General features: G+C 37.4%; 1 protein-coding gene across 1 annotated transcript; it reads right to left on the bottom strand.

Moving 5' to 3' along the window:
• Positions 1 to 9,933: 9,933 nt before the first annotated feature.
• On the bottom strand, positions 9,934 to 17,372 carry LOC131331191 (probable protein phosphatase 2C 12). The gene is made up of 10 exons (XM_058365068.1): positions 17,166 to 17,372; positions 16,123 to 16,405; positions 14,891 to 15,062; positions 12,700 to 12,853; positions 12,556 to 12,619; positions 11,934 to 12,041; positions 11,660 to 11,785; positions 11,303 to 11,547; positions 10,730 to 10,932; positions 9,934 to 10,551 (listed from the first exon to the last, which is right to left on the bottom strand). Exons 2-10 carry the CDS (start codon positions 16,318 to 16,320, stop codon positions 10,523 to 10,525), a joined length of 1,299 nt encoding a protein of 432 aa, XP_058221051.1. The 5' UTR covers positions 16,321 to 16,405; positions 17,166 to 17,372; the 3' UTR covers positions 9,934 to 10,522.
• Between the last annotated feature and the right edge of the window lie 4,631 nt (positions 17,373 to 22,003).

Here is a 22,003-nt window from a genome sequence, read left to right as displayed (position 1 = left end):
AATCTTGATTCATTGCATGTCACAATAGAAATGAATGGTCAGACACTCAATGAACTTTCATTTCTCTTTACATAAACGGAGATTCCGACGTGTCTCATGTTGTGCCACATGCAAGAACGCCTGAAAAGTGATTATAGGAAAATGTTATGATACATGAAAAAAGTCCATGAAAATATTCGGTGTGTTTCATGGACACTTTCATATACCTTTTCTATATATATATGTATGTATCCAATCAACCCTCATGATTATATGAGTGGATCTGGATCTTATTCCTTTTGTACACACTGCAGCAATTATAGATGGGTGGTATAAAGTACTAAACTGAGGGGTGGTTGTTCTAAATAGGTCACTTGGCTTCTTCTTTTTTTGTTTTTATTCAAATTTTTTTCTCATTTATTAGTTTTTTGTCAATTTTTTGGAGATTATGACTTCGTCATGACGAGAAGAATCTAAAAAGTAAAAAATTACCATCGAAACCTAATTTTTTCATCTTTATTCAAAAAAAATTAGATTTCAATCGTAGTTTTTTACTTTTTAAATTCCTCTTGTCATAAAGAAACAATAATTCCCAAAAAATTGATTAAAAACTAACAAATGCGAAAAAAAATTGAATAAGAACAAAAAAATAAACCAAGTAACTTATTTAGAAGAACAACCCCTGATAAAAGCATATGATGGAATCATTATTAACTAATCATACAATACTTTATAGTACAGTATCTAAAGATGGATCAAGTTATTTTGGGGTCATTTGGAGGTCGAAATTTTCATTTCAATTAAGGGCGATGGTTCCAAACCTTATTAGGATCACTAAAGTTTTCTCCGGTCTTAAATTTTAAGACTTCAGAATTAGTCGATTTGTGCGCTAGTTAAGTTTGGTTATTCGATTATAAAGAAATCATTATTGTTGGAATAAATAGAGGAAAAGGCACCTTGGCTATGAGACAAATATATAGGAAAACGACAAGAAGTGTTTAGCTGTACGTGCCAAAGGTCGGTGGGTCCTTGTCTAAGCTTTGTTTTATAGCTTCTAAATAGGGTGTCTTTTTTTTATTTTATTAATTAAATACCATAAGATCCAGCTTTTCGGCTTCTTATGAATTTGATTACCCCATTAGCCGCCATCCTTTTTTAATGGAGCCACTGGGTCTACGGTGCAATTTTTTTTCCCCCTTTTTTCACCATGTCTGGTCTATTCCTAGGTGAATGAGAAAGGAGTGTCGCTAAGCGGCATATTGGAGTGGCAAGCCCGAAGGGCAATAATCACCACACCAAGCATTCGAGCTCCTAGCAAGAAATTTGAGAATCGAATTCTCACATTTCATGTAAAAGAGGTGAGGAAATGCCGTATGGCTACAAGCCCGTTGGCGGTCTACGGTGTCTCAAGGTTATTAAGGAAATAGAATCTCACATGGCTTAGGAGTGGAATAAGTGATCACTTAATAGCATTTGTGACTTCTCCACTTATTGTCAATTGGTTTTGAGATGGACATAAAGTTTCTTCATGGTATCAGAGCGAAACCCATTCCATCTCACATTTTAAAAAAATTACAATCCACACTCCACGATGATAGAACCCAAAAATGGTCACATGTGACAGACCTCAAATGCGGCCGCACGTGAGGGAGATGTAATAAAGACAGGTGTGGTTCGCTTAGTGAATTACCGATGATCGATCAATTTGATTTTTCATAGGATTGCTCCAAATGTCGAACAGTACAAAGTGGATGATTTGGGTCAAATTTTCGGACTTAGAACGATGCATATCTAGTGGGTTGAAAGCAACCCAATTCAAGAAGCATCTTTGATTGTACGTGCGGAATATAACTTTATTAGTGCGAGAGAAATTTATTCACGGCTCAGTCATGAACAGTTTTTTATAGCAATAATCAATCGCAACTATCCAATTCTGGATTTTAATGAAAACATTCGGACCGTCTAAAACAATTTTGGACGACTGTGATTAGTGCCGTAAACAACTATTCACGACGGAACCGTGAAAAAGATTTTCTATATTACTACGAGTAGTACTTAACATGAACAGCTTTACATATTCTATGCTCTCACCTGCATTGGTAGAGGGTTTCAACTCTCGCTGTAGCAATCTTTCCGATCTCTTTTGCCGAAGAACAAGGATGGAGCCGGGGATAGGTGGTGGCAACCGCTAGGGCTGCAAACGAACCGAGTAGCTCGCAAGCTCGGCTTGTTAAGGTTCGACTTGGCTCAGCTCATAACTAAACGAGTCGAACTTATTCAAGTTTTCGGCTCGTCTAGTAAACAAGTCGAGCTCGATTCGTCTCATTCGACAAAAGCTCAGTTTGTTAAGGGTGGCTCGGCTCGATTAAAGAGGCTCGTTTAGTAAATAACAGCTCGGCTCGATAAAGGTTCGGCTCGTTAAGGCTCAAGCTCGAATTTTTGGCTCGTTTAGTAAACAGCTCTTTTACAGCAGCAATCAATCATAACCATCAAAAATTATTATGGACAGTCCGAATTTTAATGAAAAATATCTGCACTGTCCAAAATACTTTTGAATGGCCGCGATTCGCGCCATAAACAACTATATATTTCATAGATTTTCTCTATTAGTACTTAACATGAACAACTTTACACATTATATGCTCTCACCTGCATCGGAAGAGGGTTTTATTCGTTTTGTACTCTCGCTGTAGCAATCTATCCGATCTCTTTTGCCTAAGAGCAAGGATGGAGCAGGGGATAGATGGTGGCGGCCGCCACCACAAAGATTTGAAAAAATGCTAATGCTATATTTAAAAAATATTTTATTCTCACATTATATAGATCTGTCACCACAAGAATTTTTTTATATAAGGAGTCTTTAATCCTCTAGTTATTTTCTTTCTTGGATTTCGAAAAAAATAGTCTGAAACCTGATTCAATGGGCCAAGCGAAATATTATGAAAGATGAGGTTTAGATTAAGAAAAACCAAACTTCACAGTGTTTTTACAAAACTTCTATCAGTTCTATGGGAAAAGATGAAAAGTGAAAAAACCTCAAAGCAAACATAATGGAAGGAGGCAACGTATCCACGACTGTAATTAAGTGATATCGAGACACTTAGGATCCAATGAGGGATCCCGCACGGGCTTACCGTGCGGGACTCCCCTTTCCCGAGCGAATTGTGACGATCCGAGCCGCTCAATGTGTTCAGAATGTGATTTTAAGGGTACCCGCGAGAAATCAGCAAAAACAATGATCGGGAAGGGCTTGATCCGAGCAATTTTTTACTAAACCGTTCAATAAAAAATTGTTCAGAACAAGCCCTTCCCGATCATTTTTTTTTCTGATTTCTCGTTGGTACCTTTAAAATCATGTTCTGATCACTTTGAGCAGCTTGGATTGTCGTGATTCACTCGGGAAAGGGGAGTCCCGCACAGTAAGCCCGTGCGGAATCCCTCAAGAGATCCGGACTTGATATCGAGATTTGCAAAAAAAAACTTTTTCAAAGTTGCTAGAAGTTTTAATGTCGATTCTATCATTAATTCTTTCAACGAGCCATTTACATGTAGGTACAGAAAATCCAAAGTAATTTCCACGTCAGGCCCAAATCATTAAATATAGTCAAAATTTTATACTAAAAATACTCCTCCACCACTATTGATGATTGTTGACCAAATATCGGCGATGACTATTGAGAACGTTAACATTCTCAGCACACGCCTATAGAGTTAATGATAATGCTGACAGCTGTGGATATTTCAAAGCTGAGAACGTTCTCAGAGCATTCTCAACTATAAGAATGTTCTCAGCACACGTCTATTCTCAGCTCAGAACGTTCTCAGCACACGCCTAAACTTAGTGGTAATTCATTCTCAGACGTTCTCAATTCTGAGAACGTTCTCAAACAATGTCCTCAGTACTGAGAACATTCTCAACACACGCCTAGACTTAGTGGTTAATTTGTTTTTTGACGTTCTCAGCTCTTAGAACATTCTCAGTACATGTCTAAATTTAGTGGTAATTAAAAAAAAAGTATTATAACTTAATAGAAATTAAGGTATAATTTTATGTACCTAGTGGTAAAAAGCCCCATGAAAGCATTACAAATCACTTTAGAAGATACATTAAATAAAATTACTCTCTTTTTTTATATGACAAACACTATTTATTATAATTTTGATTATGTTACTCTATTTTTTCTCTAAAGCCGATAACTATGCATATAGTGGTACACCTTTTGTTTTCTTTAACTTCAACATTTTTAGTATAACGTTCGTCACCGTTAAGGTAAAATCCTAACTCCATCCCCGTTAAGAGTAACGCTACGATGCACATGTGTTCGGAACCCACCTAGATCTCATATGATGTACGTGAGACCCACACGCATCGGATGATTGCAAATAATCTGTGTTAATTAGGATCTTGTCTAGACATCTGTATCCAAATCAAATCCGTTTGCCTAATTGTGTGTTTGTATTGTTGATTTGTAAATGGAAAGAAATTTACATATTTCTTCTCAAATACTATTACTTGCTTTGGTTTTACCGTTTTAGTATATGTTCCTTTTCTCATACGTTTTCTTTTCCTACTTAGTAACTATAGGATCCAGGAGAAGAGGTTTAATTTTGATGTTTGATACCAGGAGAAGAGGTTACGTCTCGTTTTTGAATGTTTTCAAATAGCTTGATCTTGTCATTCATTTGATGTGCAATTACGGAGAAATTACGCGTAATTAGGCGTACTTTTATGTATGACTTTTGGATTTCTAACGCACCCAAAAAAAAAAAAAAAAACAGAGTGGCTTCGATATCCGAACGTTCAGGGGCGTGTGTGAGTTTTAAAGGACCATGGGAAACCCTTCTAATCATTAGTAATTGCCTAGACGTGGTTTTCTCGTTGGTCCTGCAAAAAAAAAAATTCATACGTTAAGCACATGCGTGCGGCCTCGTGGGGCTCCTAGTCCTAATAATCGCTAAGCACGTGCATGTCTCGTGGGGCATTCTTGAGACACATCGTGGTGCTCACCTCTTATATATACGTTGGCAAGGCTCGTGGGCCTACGATGTATAGGACTAGCTTCCCACAGGAAGTTAGGCGAGTAACGTGAGCGAGTTTACATGGGCCGTGAGAAGCCCCCCTCTCTCTCTCTTGAGTAACGCAAATGGTTGTGGTGCTCTCGTTTTCGGATCCCGCATTGTGTTAAACTACAAACGCAAAGGTTAAGAATCGGGTAGGGGATGGGTCCAGACGCACGTGTACAGTGTGGTCCTGAGGAGTACAGCATTCATAGAGGAATTTTGTTTGTACAGTCAAGGTCGACATCTCAATCATGGAGGCATTATTTTGGATGGACAGATTCATCTTCTCCACTCAAAATCAACGTTGTTGTGTTCTGTATCTCAATTCTCAAGATAAGGAGAGAGACAGAACCATAATCCCAAGGGTTAGCTCAAGTGGCAATAAAAATGGACGGTAAAACAAGACATTCTGAGTTCGAAACTTGACAACCTTTAGAAACTCGTCTCCGTCTAACCAAGAGAGAGAGAGAACCGACGGTGGCATAAAACAAAGACTTCAGAGTCATCCAGCAAGAGATAGATCCTTTGGGTGGCAAGACTTTTTGCCCATTTCTACTTTTGACATTAGCCACTCACAATCTTTATTCTTTTCCAAAAAAGAAAGAAGAGTCATAGGAAGGGAAAAAGCATTCAAGCAAACATGGTATGAGACAAAAACTTTGCAATCTCTCTCTCTCTCTCTCTCTCTCTCTCTCTCTCTCTCTCTCTCTCTCTCTCTATGAGACACAAGCTTTGCAATCTCTCTCTCTCTCTCTCTCTCTCTCTCTCTCTCTCTCTCTCTCTCTCTCTCTCTCTCTCTCATATTACTAATATGATATTCGTTTTAGTCCTTGTCACAAACAACTAACATGAATTAGGGGCCTAACTATGAAAATTGGCTTTTGGAATCACCAAGAAAGACTTTTGTTCTAATTGCCATTGAACGTCCTCTCTTAGTTGAAGGCAACAGCCGACCCTGTTCCCGTTTTCCAGGCACCATTTTCACCATTACTTTTCTCTTTTCTTAACAATCACGTCAATCAAAAAACAAAAATTAAAAAATAAAAATAGTGTCCAGCTACACAAACTAGCTAGCAGCAACTCTTGCCTAAAAGTCTAGAAACTCAATCCTAACAAAATCACTGTGGGGTCCTACGCGGCTGGCATTCGCCAAATGCATAAAAAGGCTATTGTGCGATTTGTGAAGGCACAATTATTTGAATTGGCACAATCAGTCCATAACGCGAACAATAAAGATGAACGAGCGCGAGCGCAAGGCAAGTGAGAAACAATCACACAAGAACACGAGAAATTTTACATGGTTAGATACACAGGCTGTGTATCTACTCCTTGGGGGAAGGGATGAATCAATCCACCATAATAAAAAAAAAGGATTTGAAGTTCCAGCCTTGGTCGCAGCATGTGTCGTGCAGACGGCCTTCAGTTCCATCCGGACGGACCATGCTGGTTCGCCCTTTTCACTTCAATTGAAGCCACACACAACAAAGACTAAGATCAATTGAGCCTTACCGTCAAAGTTCCAGTTTTTGCATCTTCCCTATTGTCCTCCCGAGGATTGTTACAAGAATTTACCAACTTTCACAAACCCAAAACTTACCCACCAGACATGAATACCAAATACAGGAAACCTTTTGACAAAAATTAACCAACTTTCACAAACCCAAAATTCGGATGAGAACTGCTCGTCTTTATCGAAGCTTATTCGTTTACAGCAATTTGACTAGTACTCCCAAGAGTGAATTGAATTAAACGCATCGATAATAGGTACAAAAAATCAGCACACAATTGACAGAACAGCTGTTTTTTCCATCCATCAGTACTGAATTACAGAAAATCTTCACGGCAAAAAAAAGGAAAGAAAGAAAGGAAACATTACAAATTTCATATCTTCAAGGTTTACCTTCTTTTTGGCAAGACATTACAGATTGATCATACAAGAACAAATTCCGTAGCAGAATGATCATAAAAGAGTTCCCTATCAATATCACACTGATCGAAGAGTGATATATCGCTGCTTACACGTGATGGTTAGCCTTATGAAAGGGAAGGAGTAGAATACAATTGAACAAATTCAGAAGGCAGATGATTCTCTAAACCATGTGTACACGTATCTGCCAGAGGAGGCAGGCAGAAATGAAAAATGTCCCGGATTCTGAAATAGATTTCCGGAAACACTAAACCAACTCTGATGTTCTGAATGGAGCAAGGAAACACGAGTCCACACGGGCAGGGGCGAAGCCAGGAATTTTGGTTAGTGGGGTCAAAAATTAGATTCATATGCAATAAATTTTTTCTACGCACAAGTCCAAAAATAACTAAATTAAAAGGTTAATTATAAGATCGATATGCACTAATAATTCATTTTTGTCTCATAATTGGCCCCAAAAGACTTGTTATATTTGAAAAATAATACATGACAATCTCGTTTCTAGGACTATCAACTCTGGAAAAGAAGAGAACGTTTGGAATTTCTATGCACTTAAAACAAGTTGGGATAATTTAGAGATTTTTTGTGGGGTCAAAATAGCTAAATTATACCTATTCCTATGAAAATTTGGGGTTAAATTGGTAAAAATGGGGTAAAAATTATACCTATCCCTACAAAAATTTGGCAGTCAAGTGATCAATGTTAACCACAAAAACTGTTACTCCTTCATTTGCCAAGTGATCAATGTTAACCATTTTTTAAATTTGCTAATTGTGTAATTTGAAGGATTGAAATAGATAAGTCTATGATTAAGCAATTAAATAAATTAGTAAGCCTAGTTTAGCCAATAGTATTAATCTTCACTAATCACTGTCAATCAACATCATTGTTAATTACCACATCTGTCAAATATGATTTTAATCGATTCAAATTGTCTGATCAATTGGTTGAACATATAACCAAATCAATCAATTACAAATGAATCAATAATCGTTGATTGATCGCTACCAAGTATATTAGTATCAACAATATTAGTTGTTAAATTTGCAAATTATATCATATTGATCAGTATAAACTATATTAATGAAATTGAATAGCCCAATTTTATTAAATACTACCAAAAATTCAAATTAGAATCCTACAACATTATTCAATAGCTATTAAGCAAAGATATACTTATTGTTCAATTTTCTTGTAACAAAAAACTTATAGCGTTATTTTATAATATATATTAACTAAATTTGTAAGATATCAAAATATTAAATGAATATCTTGTTTTATCCATAATATTTAAAAGAAAGTTACTTAAATATATAATAAATGGTTATTTAAAAATTAATTAATTAAATAAATTTATAATGTTATTTGGAAATTATGGAAAATATTTGTCAAATTTTTTGTTTTTAGATAATTCTTCTAATTATATGTTCTTCATAACAAATTAAAATTTTAAACTAGATTTATAATCGAACGCCATTTTTTAGGTTTTTCCACTACCCAATTCTTAGCAATATATGGTGTATATAGCTTAAAGTGATGTGAATATATAAATTCTCAAAATCTTCAAATTTTTCCGCCCAAAAATAGGTACTCTTTTTTTTTAATTAATGGTAATTTGTTACCTGACCAACCGGTTGTCGTAAATGTCGCCTGTTTGTGTAGTAAGTTTTGCCTTATACGATTGTAAGTGTTGTTTTAATCAATGGTAAGTGTTACATGTTTCTGTGGTAAGTAATCCTTCATTTTTTTGGTCAAAAATTCACAAAATCATCTCATTTTTAACAAAACCACCCTACTTTTGGTTTTTGGTTTTGATCCAAGGACTGTGATTTATCTATTTTCAATCCAATGATCCATATTCATTGGGTGTATGGTGCTCCCATGCCACTTGGGAGCACCATAGAAGTTTTGGTTTTTGGGAGGTTGGTGTTGGACAAGATGATGGAAAAGGGTAGTGTTGTCCTTTAACACCAAAATCTACCTTTATTTAGTTTTCCTTTTCAATCCCAGTCTCATAATAGGCATGTGTTTTATACCTTCCGTTAATTTGGAAGAAAAATGTAATGGTGCCACTTTACTCCAAAATCATAGGGAGGTGAATTGACCATTAATAAAACTCGGGGAGGTCATCTGTACTTTGCCCTTAAAAAAAAAGTCTCAGAAACGCCGAACAAATCACTATGCGGGGTCTATACGGCTGGCAGTGGCGAAATGCATAAAAAGGCTGTTGCGTGATATGTGAAAGATACTACAATTTGAACTTGCACAATCTCAATCTATAACGCAAACAATAAAGAGGAATGAATACAAGGCAAGCAAGAAATAATTACACAAGAAGACGAGATTTACGTGGTTCGATACACAGGTTGTGCATCTACTCCACAGGGGAAGGGACGAATCAATCCACTATTAATCTAATCAATGAGGATTACAAGCTCCAATCTCCTCTCTACGATATCTTTCTGTTTTATTAGATTTCCCTCACCAAGAACAAGCATTCAAACCCTAAAATTGAACATAACAGAGTTAAATACTACTGATGCCCATGCCAGGCAAGGGACATACAGACGTTCCAGCCTTTCTCGCAGCATTGTCATCCGGACGGCCTTCAGTCTCGTCCGAACGGACAAGGCTGGTTTGCCCTTTCCATAATTCCACTTCAAATGAAGCCACACACAACAAAGGCCAAGATCTATTGAGCCTTACCGTCACTGAGTTACAGTTTTTTCTTCTTCCCTATTGTCTTCATGAGGACCGTTACAAGTTATCCAACTAGACATGAATACCAAATACAGGAAACCTCTTGACAAAATTAACCAACATTCACAAACCCTAAATTGGGCTGAGAACCGCTCACTTTGTTACAGAGCTTATTCTTGAACAACAATTTGACTAGTACTGCCTGGAGTGAATTGATTTTGCACTCTTAAATGCATCGATAAAAGGTACAAAAAATTAGCACACAATTGATGGAACAGCTGTTTTTTTCTTTCATCAGCAGTGAATTACAGAAAATGTTCACGGAAAAAAAAGAAAAAGAAAAGGAAGGGAAAACAGTATGAATTCCCCATCCTGAAGAAACTACCTTCTTTTTGGCAAGACATTACAGATTGATTATACACGAACAAATTCCGTAGCAGAACAATCACAAAAGAGTTTCCCTATCAATATTACACTGTAGTGATCGCTGCTTACACGTGATGGTTAGCTCTATGAAAGGGAACGACTAGAATACAATTGAACAAATTCAGAAGGAGATGATTCTCTAAACCATGTGTACACGTATCTACCAGAGGAGGCAGGCGGAAGTGAAAAATGTCCCAGAGTCTGAAACAGATTTCCCAAAACACTAAACGAACTCTGATGTTCTGAATGGAGCAAGGAAACACAAGTCCACACGGGTCCCAACCAATTGTCAAAGATGGATCAAAATGCTCAAACCCGTCATACAGAAGGGGGATATAGGGCAAGAAAGCTCTGCCTTCCCGTTTACAATCAGGCCGGAACAATAGTTAGTGCTCGCAAAAAAGCAGGTCTACTTAAGAAAAGTTTTGACTAGTCACTTCCGCTACTATATCTTCCATCTGAAAACACCAGAACATAAAACATATCAAACAAAATGCTGATGACCATTGGGTTTTAGGCTGTGTTCGCATTGAAGGTTTTTAGAGGGGTCACTTCATTTTCTTTTCCCTCAGTTAATCCCTCCACAAACTTTTGATCCAAACACAGCCTCAAGAATACATGAGTGAGCTGACATACCTCCAGAAGGTCTTTTCCCTTCCATGGCATCTTTCTTCTCTTGGCACCCTAAGCAAAGGAAAGGGCCATCCCAAGGCCGCAATTTCGCTGAAGTTGAAACACCCGCGTGTATCGAAATACCCTCTCCTGGTTTTATCTCTACTTGACAAACTGCACACATGAACAACTTGAACATGTTGCAGAGGGGGTACTTAGTATCCAACCTGCAGCCAGACAACGTAACACCAATTACCTCATTTACCCACCCCTTTCAATCAATAACACTGCACAAACTGTTGAATTGAACAAACAATGGCATTCAATATCAATATAAAAGGGGGTGTTTGTGACGGCTTTTGGAGAGGTGATGATTGTATAATCTGGCACCTCTAAAACACGTTCAGCCAAAAACAGCCTTTAAAGCTGCTCAAAAGCTACTTCTGAGCGGATTCTTATTTTCAGAAACATTTCTTGTAACATAGAAGGTTGGACAAACACCAACCAACGCATATGAGATGCACATTGACCACATTCCCCAACTCTAGTAAAGTGAGTTCCGATTTGGCTAACACTTGTGACTTGGTCTGAACAAACCTTTCTGATAGCATTGCGGATCCTTCCTCGAATAGTTCTTCCACCACATCAGGCTCACAAAATTCTTTTTCAGGTTGTTGAGGATCATTCGATGACTCGGTAGACTTCTTCCGAAACATGGATGTAAAAACTCCTTTACCCTGCTTCTTTGGAGGTGGCAAAGGGGGATTTGGCTTCTCTGGAGGGTGTACATCAATCACAATGCACGTTGTATCATCTCGAAGTCCTTTCACTTGTACAGCTTCCTGCAAAAGGGACCACAGGGATTTAACACGATAGTCAGGATATGCAATAAACAGTAGGTTATACCAGAGTTCTCTTTAAAACAAAAATGAAAACTACAAGTTGTAAGAATACTTTTACTATCTGTGAAGCTGCAGAATCTGGTGGCATCCCACGACAACAATCAAATGCTATCTCCGCAGATAAAGCATCCCAAACCCCATCGCTTGAGACAATAATCCTGCCACCAGCAGTCGATAACTGCAAAAGGGGAAAAAAAAATCAATTTCAAATTTCAGGAAAAGAAACTTATTAGCTCCACATGCCCCACTTTGACAATAGCGACTGCAGTCAAGGGAAAAGATTGAATAAAACTGCATAGAATGCTGCAAAATGACGAGAAACAAACCTTCACTTGCTTTACATAAGGAACAGGGACAATGAACTCGCCGACATCCATATCTCCAATGGAACGGGAAAGACACAAGCCACCAGGCCAACATCTTAGAGGACCAATCTACAGAATATACGAGGGACACATTTTATCAGTCTGCAATTCCATAGCATTTAAGAGTCTCTTCGAATAACATAGAATGAAGAAGCTGATGTCCACAGACCAAAAGTAATAAGAAGCAGATATAAAAGATAAACCATAACAAGGAGCATATGAAACCATATTTTTCACCAATCGAAGTCCTTTTTGTTTGTCTAAGGTATACCTTGGGCGAAATGCATGCCATTCAATCTAAAGGTATGAAGTCTGGGTAGAGACCACTAGTTTTTGTCGTAGATTAACTCAGTGTTGAACACGAAAAATTGTTTGGAAAGTAGAATGCAAACTAGACTTGTAAGGTGTAACATGGAAACAAATTTTTGAAAGAACAATTCGACTCCATAATTTAATAAATAAATTTTGTTGGTCTGCAGACGCATAAGGTGGATATAGATGTACATCAATGTGGTCACTTGTTTGGGACTGATGAAACTATAGCAGTATGTATTATATAGCTAAACTGAACCAAATGTTATACCTCTGTACCACCTCCAGTATTGAGCCGACCAACCTCACCACCACTAGCAGTAATACGCTCTCTCCTGATGAAAGACAAGAAGAAAAGTCTCTATCAGGGGGGACTCTAACATACAAGCATAAAGTTCCTACAACTTCAACTTACTCTTCTACATCGCATTCAAGCCTGTGATCTGCTGACATATAGTATATTCCGCCTTCAGCTGATTCAAGAACGCAACGAGAATCACCAACAGATGCTACAGTTATGACCCATCCTTCAATAATCATGAAGGTGACAGTCGTTCCCGAAGTTTGTGCTGATATGCAATCATACCATTTGTAAGTACCATAGTTAATTTTGAGAGAGAGAGAGAGAGGGAGAGAGAGAGAGAGAGAGAGAGAGAGAGAGAGAGAGAGTTGACTTTTAACATGTAACATAATCTATTTGCGCCTCAAATGAAACTGTAGATATGAGTTCTAAAACACTTAACTGCATGATATAACTGTACATCTAAAACAAAGACACCCCCTCCCCATCTAAATAGAGAGCACAACATTGGGTGGCAAAGCTACCACGACCTCCACAAATGTTGGTTTTGTTTCCCACAGGGTAGGGGCTAGCCTTACATTTAGGAGCTAGGACTATGGGGTTAAGGCTAGAGTTTAACCCGTGGAACATATGGATCAGCTAGCTTGACCTCTTTGGCACACGAGTTGTTTTTACCAACGAAACTAAATCCACAATTACAGAAACCAAATAAATATGCATGTACACGACGCAATCCCTTCTCCAGAATGTTGCATGCATCTTACTCAATACCAAACTTGTTACATAGCCACAAAAAAACAACCAATGAAAAACAAAATTTCCAGGGAAATACTTTACCAGGAGCATGACATGACAATTCCATTGCAATAGTGTCTTAAAGAAAAAGGTTAAATTGTGGTGTTAGGTACTGAAATAGATAAACTTCCACGGTTCCACCCTTAGACCAGATGTTGCATCTTATTTCTTTCTGCAAAGGCAAGTCTTTGTTGTTTTTCTCTTCTTTTGAGTATGAGAGGCTTGATAATTAAATACTGGTACTACATGACTAGTCTGCTTTTTGAGTATCTCCACTTCACAGTCATTTCAGCATACCTTCTTAAAACAAAATATAGTAGTTACCGGAAGATATTTAGACTTTTCTTCAACATCCTCAAACATCTAAAGGTATTCGCAGAGGAAATTACAAGTTGATAAATGGTAATGAATAAGAGGAAATTACAAGTAGGTAATGAATAATAGTTTTACTGCTTGGAAGTTCACCAATGAAATAAAGCATTGCAGAGGAAAAACAAAAATTGAACACAGATGCCAGTGTGAAAATAGACAATGATCAATTGAGCAATGAGTTATGGACCTATGGTTCAGTAATAGACGAAAAATATAATAATCAACATATGAGTAAGGATTTGGTTTTCCTGCAGTGTGCATGAGCAACATATTCTTCTAATAAGATACTCTGGGGCACATCATTCTGATCAAGTTGGTCTCAAATTGAAACTCTACAGACTTCTTCATGTCCAAAAAGCTCTTACAACTCTAAAAGGAATTACCAAGTAATTACTCGCCTGTGTAACAGCAGGGACAAAATTGACAGCTAAAAGTCTGAGATTAAAAATCCCCAAAGTTTTACACACAAATCTGCAGCTGCTTTTTATGTTTCGGTTCCACTTTCACTATATATTCCGACACTACAAAATCCTCCTATTTCCTTCTACTTTCGCTGATCAATGAAAGAAATCACCAGGAAAATTTTGCCACCATGAAATCCACTCAACCTTGATTGCTCCTTGATTAAATAACTTTGGGTATTTCCATACCCACCGCTTTGTGGTTTCTAAGTTTCCTGATACTACTATTTACCATGTCTACATAGCTACAATGATTTACTGGTCACGGGAACAAAAATACGGACGCAGCACGTCAAGGAATGCAGTGAAGTTTTGGCAACAGAACTCACACAAACAAGCATGTGGGTGGAATTTAAGATTCCTTTGTTCGATGCATAAGTTGATTTGGTTTTATTTTTAATTCGAATTCTACTTAGGAATTTGAGGATTTTTACAAATAGTTATGTTTATATTTTTAAAGAATGATAATTCTCATTAAATTATATGCACAAATAAGAAAACACAAATTGCACACACGTAGTGTGTGCCACCCTGCTACTAAACATTACTAGCTTGGCATGATTGACAGCTTGAACATAGCTTCTTTCTCCATAAGTTGCATGACTGCCCCTCTTGACCATGACATGACCAGATAAGAATGCCATGACGATAAGAAATAACATAAAAACAACTCATACCTTTCTCTTGAAAATCTTTGTCAGTTTTTACGAACCCAGCAACCAAAGCCCTTGGCAGCGCTGCAACCCATTCATCTCTGTTGAGATCTGAAGGAATAGCAGCCAAAACATTACTTAGAAGATTCTCTTTGGTATATATGGCAGCTGCAGACCCATTGTGCCCGTCAAATAGCTGCAGAATAAGAATCAGACTAAAGTGAGAAACAGTGATAGGGGGCAAATAGAATAACTGGTAAAGACTGCACAAAGGCAACAGTCTCCAGCAACTGCCAATCTAAGTAATAAAGACCGATACCCCGAAAGGAATTCAAGAACAAATAATGGCATCAATTAAGTCAAAGGAACAGCATGATTGCTTAATAGTGAACAAACTGTTGGCTATAGGTTCCTATTTCAAACAAAAAACAGAGAAGAATTAATAGCACACAAGTCAATATGCATACACAGAAATAAGTGTGATGATTACAAAATAAAAAAACCGAAAAAGTGTAATGTTTACTGGCAAGAGTTCCTCTGAAGTTCCCAAAGATGAGAAATGAAAGAAAACCATAATGCATGGACGAAAGAGAGGTTTTTAGGATAGTCATGGAAAAGAGAGCACAAGGAAATATATAGCGGAGAAATGGAAATGTTTTGACTTGTTGAGTTAACAGATATCGGAGGATGAAAACATAATGGCAGAGAAATGGAAATGTGGACAACTACCAGCATTGACCAAGCATAAATGCACCTTTTCAAGTTCGACAGAGTTTGGAATTCCTCCTTATACTCCCCCATATTTGAACGATAAGACATTTGTGAAATAATTTAACTATCAGCTCAAATTAAACATGCATGCACACTATAGACATGCAAAACCAAAACTAAAACCAGCTGGCTAATCATCCACCAACATACGGGTGCAATGATTCTGAAGCCGCCATGTCGGAAATCTCCATCTATCTCTCCATACATGAGTGAAAGTGTGTGAGAATAAGAACAAAATTCACATAAAGAATTCTTTACATGAGCCGTTACAACACAAAACCCAATCGTTTATTTCTTCATTGCTCTCTCCGTATTGGCTGAAAGTCCAACATTGACACCTTCTGCCTTCTTTCCTCAATCGTACTATAATTGACAGACATTATGAGTAAAATTCATAGGCAAAGCAAATACAAACTATTACCAAGATAAAACATTACTGCTTTGGTTTAGACTTTAGATACAAAAACCTTGACACAAAAACATACCGCAAAAACAGAATACGTGGAAACCCCATCTCCTGCAACGCGTTGGCACTCCGTCTTGACTAACGTCAAATCCTCCCCTTTCTTGCTTTGGCCAGCCTGACCATGAGAAATCTCAGGCCTTTCAATCTTTTCTTGTGCCACTTCACGCTTTAACAACACCGAAAGTGGAACAGTTTGATGTTCACCCTTCGAGGACATTGTTCAGCCCCCTTCAAAACAAAACGAAAGCCTCCTTTCAAAGAAGGTGCCTTACCAGCTAACCCTCCATGCACTTTCTTCAGATCTAATACCAAATAAAATCATAAACCAAATACCACATCAGAAAAAACCTTCTTTAGATACAATTGCCCTAATATCCCACCAGATCACATACAACACAATAACAACAACAACAATATAACATAACCCATCTAGTCCCCAATCATTGGAGGTATGAGCGGAGGATGATTAGAGACAAACCTAACCTTTGGCAATATATGCACAAAGTGACTGCTCTCAGAATACCACTAAAACAATAGCCCCCTAAACCTCCAAGAACCGAGGAGCAACAAGGACGTAAAAATAAGTTGCGTAAAAAATTAAAAATAAAGTGCACATAAGAAATCGAAAATTAAGTCACCATCCTATGCTCCCGCTCTCAATCCTCGCTCTGTGCTCCCACTCCCGCTCTCAATGCTCGCTCTCGAATGCTATTAGTTTGGAACATTTTTTCTAGTCACTTTCATGCTCGCGCATGCAGGTGACTACGATCGAAACAACAATTCGGTGAGCCCCTCGAGCAGTTTCTAGAGGGAAGAGATCTCCGTCGAAAGTCAAGTCAATGTGGATATGTTTTCACGTTATTTACCGGCAAATTCCATAATCATACAAAACCCTTGCCCTTTCGATTACTCACCTAAATACAAATAATTCTACACAGATTACAATTTCGATCCGTATATAATCATCAAAACAACAATTTCGATTAAATTCGTGTAAATCCAATTCAATGCAGATAATTTTAAACAAACAAACAAACAAAAATTGAGGAAAAAATATCTTACAGAGAGGATGGTGTTGGCGACGGCTGCTACAGGCGGAGGTTGATCGAATGGCAAGTTTCAGGAATCGAAAAACGCGGATCCCGTCGTCCGCTGCAGGAATTTCATCGACCAGAGAGAGAGAGAGAGAGAAAGAGAGAGAGAGACAGAGAGAGAGGAGGGGGCGCAAATGAAGGTGTTCGTCTCTTCTGCTTTGTTTTTGTGCATTTCTTTTTATCTTCTGCGTTTTCTCGTCTTTGCCATGTGCTGGAAATGTTATTGGGTGTTGCTTGAGCACAGGTGGCGTTGCAAGGGAATAATCATTCAGTGTCCCGAGAGCAAACACGTGTGGTGCTCCAATCTATGTCTTCAACCTACAATTTATAATATTTTCACTAAAAAAAAAAATACTACTATGTAAAGTTCACACAAATATGTGTGGAAACAAGATTTGAGACGCTCATAAGCATCGAATAATCTCTATATTGTAGGGCCCATAATTACCAAAAATAACTTACTACAAAATTACTTACATGTATTCTAAGGGGCGCATTTGCCTAAATTACCTATTCGATAATTTTGTCAATTTTATTGTATTTCATCTTGACAAAAAAAAAAAATCAGTAGAATCTAAAATTAGTACTCTAAGAAATTACAATGAAAAGCAACAAAAAGTTAACTTACGACGAAAAGAATTTCAAAAAGCTCTCTTTGTTGTCTTTCGTGTTGTTTTTTCATTTTTTTAATTTTGATTTATATTTTTGTACCTCCTCAATTTTTTCTCATCAAGACAAGTTTTTACTCTCGAAATAATTGATGAAAAATCTAATCACAAAAAATTGAAATAATACCTGACGATCTTTAAAAGTCTAATAATATATTCGGTCCCGTTCGGCTAAAATTCTTATTTTTTTATTTTTTATTTTTTATTTTACGAAACATGTCATTCTCTTATAAATCTTTAATTCAAAAATAAGTATTTATTTCTTTTAGAGGAACGGGATATTAACTTGGGTTGTTATTAAGTGCATGGAGTTGGGCATGCTTCGGGAGTAGACAATTACTACTCCCATGTCCCGACATGTCCGAAACGCACCGTCCGTTGGCCGTTCACGAGCTGATTTGGAGCCGGAATTGACGTGTAAAGCGGGCCCCACGCAAGCTGTGTTTTTCATCACCGTCTTCTTTTCTCTCATTTTCTTTTGTCCGATTTCTTGACCTTCTTTCTTCAACCTTTTTTCTCTCTCCTCCCCTTTTCATGGCATTCCTCGGATCCTCCAATCACGAATACCTGCCTATCCTAATTTGATTCCCTTTGATTTGTTTGATTACAATGGATAAGAGTTACTCGCCCGATGTTTTTTTTTTTTTTTTTATTCAGGCAATTCATTTCAAGCCCGTAGGCAAAAATTACATCGCAAAATACAGGAGTGCACCAAACTACCTAATCCGGGATTACAGGACACCCTGCAAAAGCAAATCAGCACTAGGTGCCGATATGAGAATCCCATTCGGGACTAAGCAGAGAGAAATCAAACAAAATACCAGTACAAACCAGTAGACAATAAAAAACGGATGTAATCAAACAACAAACAGATCACAAGCGAAAGAAGAAATCTAATCCCGATTATAATCTAATCACTCGCTCGATGTTTGGCATCGGTAACGTGCAATTATATTCTTAGATTCGGTCCGATTATAAATTGAGATTGTTCAATTCTCTGTGGATAGATCTTATGCATTGAAAGAAATATTCTCAATTAAACATGTAGAATAGGTTGGGTGCATATTCATTTCTGTAAAATAGAAAGAAAAAAAAAAAAAAGAAGCTCGCTTGTTTAGTGAACCTACATGCATCGAGCAACTTGTTTTTTTAAAGTTGTATTCCTAACATTGCTCTATACCATAAATATACACGTTGAATTTTTGGGCATTGTACCTTAAACTCAATATCTCCTTCTTCGAAAATACTATGCGTACAAATGAGGATGCACAGACGGTTTTGTGGGGTCCAATTTGAAGTCCGGCATAAATGATCAGAGCTGTTGTTCATTAAGTTTGAAATATCTAGTTTAAATTAAGGTATTTTAACTTGTACATTCCTTTCTTCTTTTTTTAAGTGCCACATTTCTTTTTTTCCCCTCTTGCACATGAATTTACCCATTCTAAGTGTGAGTTTTATAGACCGCAAAAGGACAATATCATAGAATTTCACTTGCTAGATGACAAAGATGAGTTTCATTATATATGAAAAGAGAGAGAATGAAAATTAAATCATCTTTAATAGTGGTTATTTTTATGCAGGATTACGATATCGATTGTTTGACAAATAAATGGATATAGACTCAAAATAATTGATTGCGATCAGCCGATCAGGACAGGATGGCAATTGAAATAATCAAAGATTTTCGCCGGTTATGATGTTATTTATTTAGTACATGCAATTTGATTTCGATTAATCTAACTAACAGCAAATCTACTTGTCCAATTAAAAAAACACATGCATATAAACATATATAAAGTGTTTCAGTACGGTTTGAAAGGGAAAAACACAAATACGATATACATTCATTGGGGGAGGGGATATGGAACTTATTTAATTGCAATTTACAGTAAACAAATTAGCAATAAGTATTAAGAGTAATAAAATAAATAAATAAACCATTAAGCAAATAAACAAGACTTCTAACCAAACACTTTGCTTGGTAATGGGCATTTCGGAAGGTTTTCACGTAGTTTATGAGGATTGATTGCGGGCCACCGTTTCTCAGCTGTCCTCCTCTTCTACTTGAGTGATTATGTGAGTTTCCCTGAATAAGCCGAGCTAAAAGAAAAAAGCCCATGCAGTTTCAAAAGTTTTAGCACGTTTCGGAATCTCACATGGTGCTTTTGGAGCACCGCCAGTTTGTGCTCCAAGAGCCTTGTCCATTACACATTCGTGTGTGGAATCACAAACTTAGTCGTGAACCTTACACCAATATGTGATGGAGAATAAACTGCAAACGAACCGAGCCACACTTGACTCGTTAAACCACTTGGCTAGGCTCGGCTCGGCTCGGCTCCTTTAGGTGATGAGCCAAACTCGGGTCTTCCGCTGATATAGCTAATGAGCCGAATTCAACATTCTAAAGTTTGGTTCTGCTCAACTTGGAAAAGCTTGATTCATGTAGTAAAAACGAGCCTAGCTTGAGCTCGAATTTGAAAATCATTTAGTAAACAACCAAATTGAAAAACTACAAAGCTCGACTCAATTGCACCATACTAGAAAAGGGTTTGAAACACCACGCAGCAGAACTTAAGCAAAAGCAATTAATAATCTCCTTTACCATTACACTTCTGAACTCCCAAGTCCCAACCTATCCGCTTTGACCCGAAACGCGGCGCAGCCATTTTCCCCGTAATCTTCGGCGCCAACTAAGCCCTCTCAAGTCTCAACGGAAATGCTAACCCACGCGCGCTATGTACTATGTGTTTAACTTGCACCCTATTTACTTTTAACTTAACTCAAAATTTCCGTATTTTATACTGCTTAAAATGTTCACAACATAAATTTTTAGAGCATACTGGAAAGACAAATTTTAAAGGTTGCCTACGTACCCAACATATTTGGCATGACACGTTGGTAACATGCTTGAATTTTGAGCTCGTCAATCAAATAAAGATGCATATTATTAAGGTGTTTTTTATTGATTAGTTGGTAATTAGTCCATTTGGTCATCTTTTTGTGCTTCCATGTACACGCCAAGGGGTTAAACATCGACAAACGCAATAGTTGACCATTTCTTTCTCTGTGTAATTTATTATTTATTCTCCACTTTGAAGCTGTTTCTTGAGTGGACTACTAGTTTGTGATTACGTGCTCAAATGTAATTAATGTAATGTCGCTTTGATCTCATCCTGAGGATAAAAATATATTCTTCTACCTTTCAAAAAAAAAGTAGCTCCTTATTTTCTAGAATACGAGCAATTCCAACGACGGAGTCAAATTCTTGTAGACTACCTAATTTTCATATTTTGACTTCAACGTACATACTCTCCAATGTTATTATTGTTAAACATCCTACAAATTCTTACATGTGAATTTGGCAAGGAGCAACTGTTAATTATCATAAAGCACACAAAATCTAACTCGGTCATTGTGGAAAGATTTTATGTACATCAAATTGCCTCATCAGCCTTTAAATCTTTCCGATACTAAAATTTGAAGTCGATGTTGGATACACAATAAATAGATAAATACTCCCTCCGTTTCATTTTCTTTGTCTTTTTTCGTTAACCGTGTCATTCTTTAAACGCTTATATATTCTAATTTATAATATTTTTCATAATTTTAAAAACTTTGTATTATAGCTTTAATCGAGAACTATCAAATAAGATTCATATTAAAAAATATAAGCGATTGAAAACTGACATGAACTTCAAAAAAAGATAAAGAAAATGGGACAGAGGAGTATATAAAAACAAATCGCGTGTCTTTCACGAGCTTCGGACAGCGGGTGGGAGTTGTGAGAGTGGAAGTTATCAGACAAAAAGCCGCGTGAAAGTTGTCGAACGAATTTGTCAATCTTTGACGCGGGTTTAGATTGAGGTGGCCCCGACCGTTCGATCGTCGTATCGGCACTCATCTCCAGTCGTTCGATCCACAGACTCGTCGGCCCCGCAAAGACAAATACAGTATCAAAGTGGCACCTGGATCGCATAATAAACTAACCTGTGGTGTTGGTGTAGACCAGCAGAGCTCTAAGTGGCGTTGGGGAAAAGAATACGAGCTGGACCGAGTTTTCGCTTTGCAGGGTCCAGTTAGCCACAGCTAGGGTTGCTATCACACAGCCTGTCTGTCCTCCATAATCCCCACAACCATA

This window comes from Rhododendron vialii, chromosome 6a, assembly GCF_030253575.1.
Source record: "Rhododendron vialii isolate Sample 1 chromosome 6a, ASM3025357v1".
Classification (NCBI taxonomy): Eukaryota; Viridiplantae; Streptophyta; class Magnoliopsida; order Ericales; family Ericaceae; genus Rhododendron; species Rhododendron vialii.
The sequence above is the reverse complement of the archived record's forward strand: the minus strand, read 5'-3'. Positions and strand labels throughout refer to the sequence as shown.

What these genes read in the sequence shown, in the direction of transcription:
- LOC131331191 (XM_058365068.1), bottom strand. Translation starts at nt 16,320, where the DNA reads ATGTCCTCGAAGGGTGAACATCAAACTGTTCCACTTTCGGTGTTGTTA. An exon ending in CCACGTATTCTGTTTTTGCG is followed by an intron (nt 15,063 to 16,122) that starts GTATGTTTTTGT and finishes CTTATTCTGCAG; the next exon opens with CTATTTGACGGGCACAATGG. An exon ending in CAAAGATTTTCAAGAGAAAG is followed by an intron (nt 12,854 to 14,890) that starts GTATGAGTTGTT and finishes ATTGCATATCAG; the next exon opens with CACAAACTTCGGGAACGACT.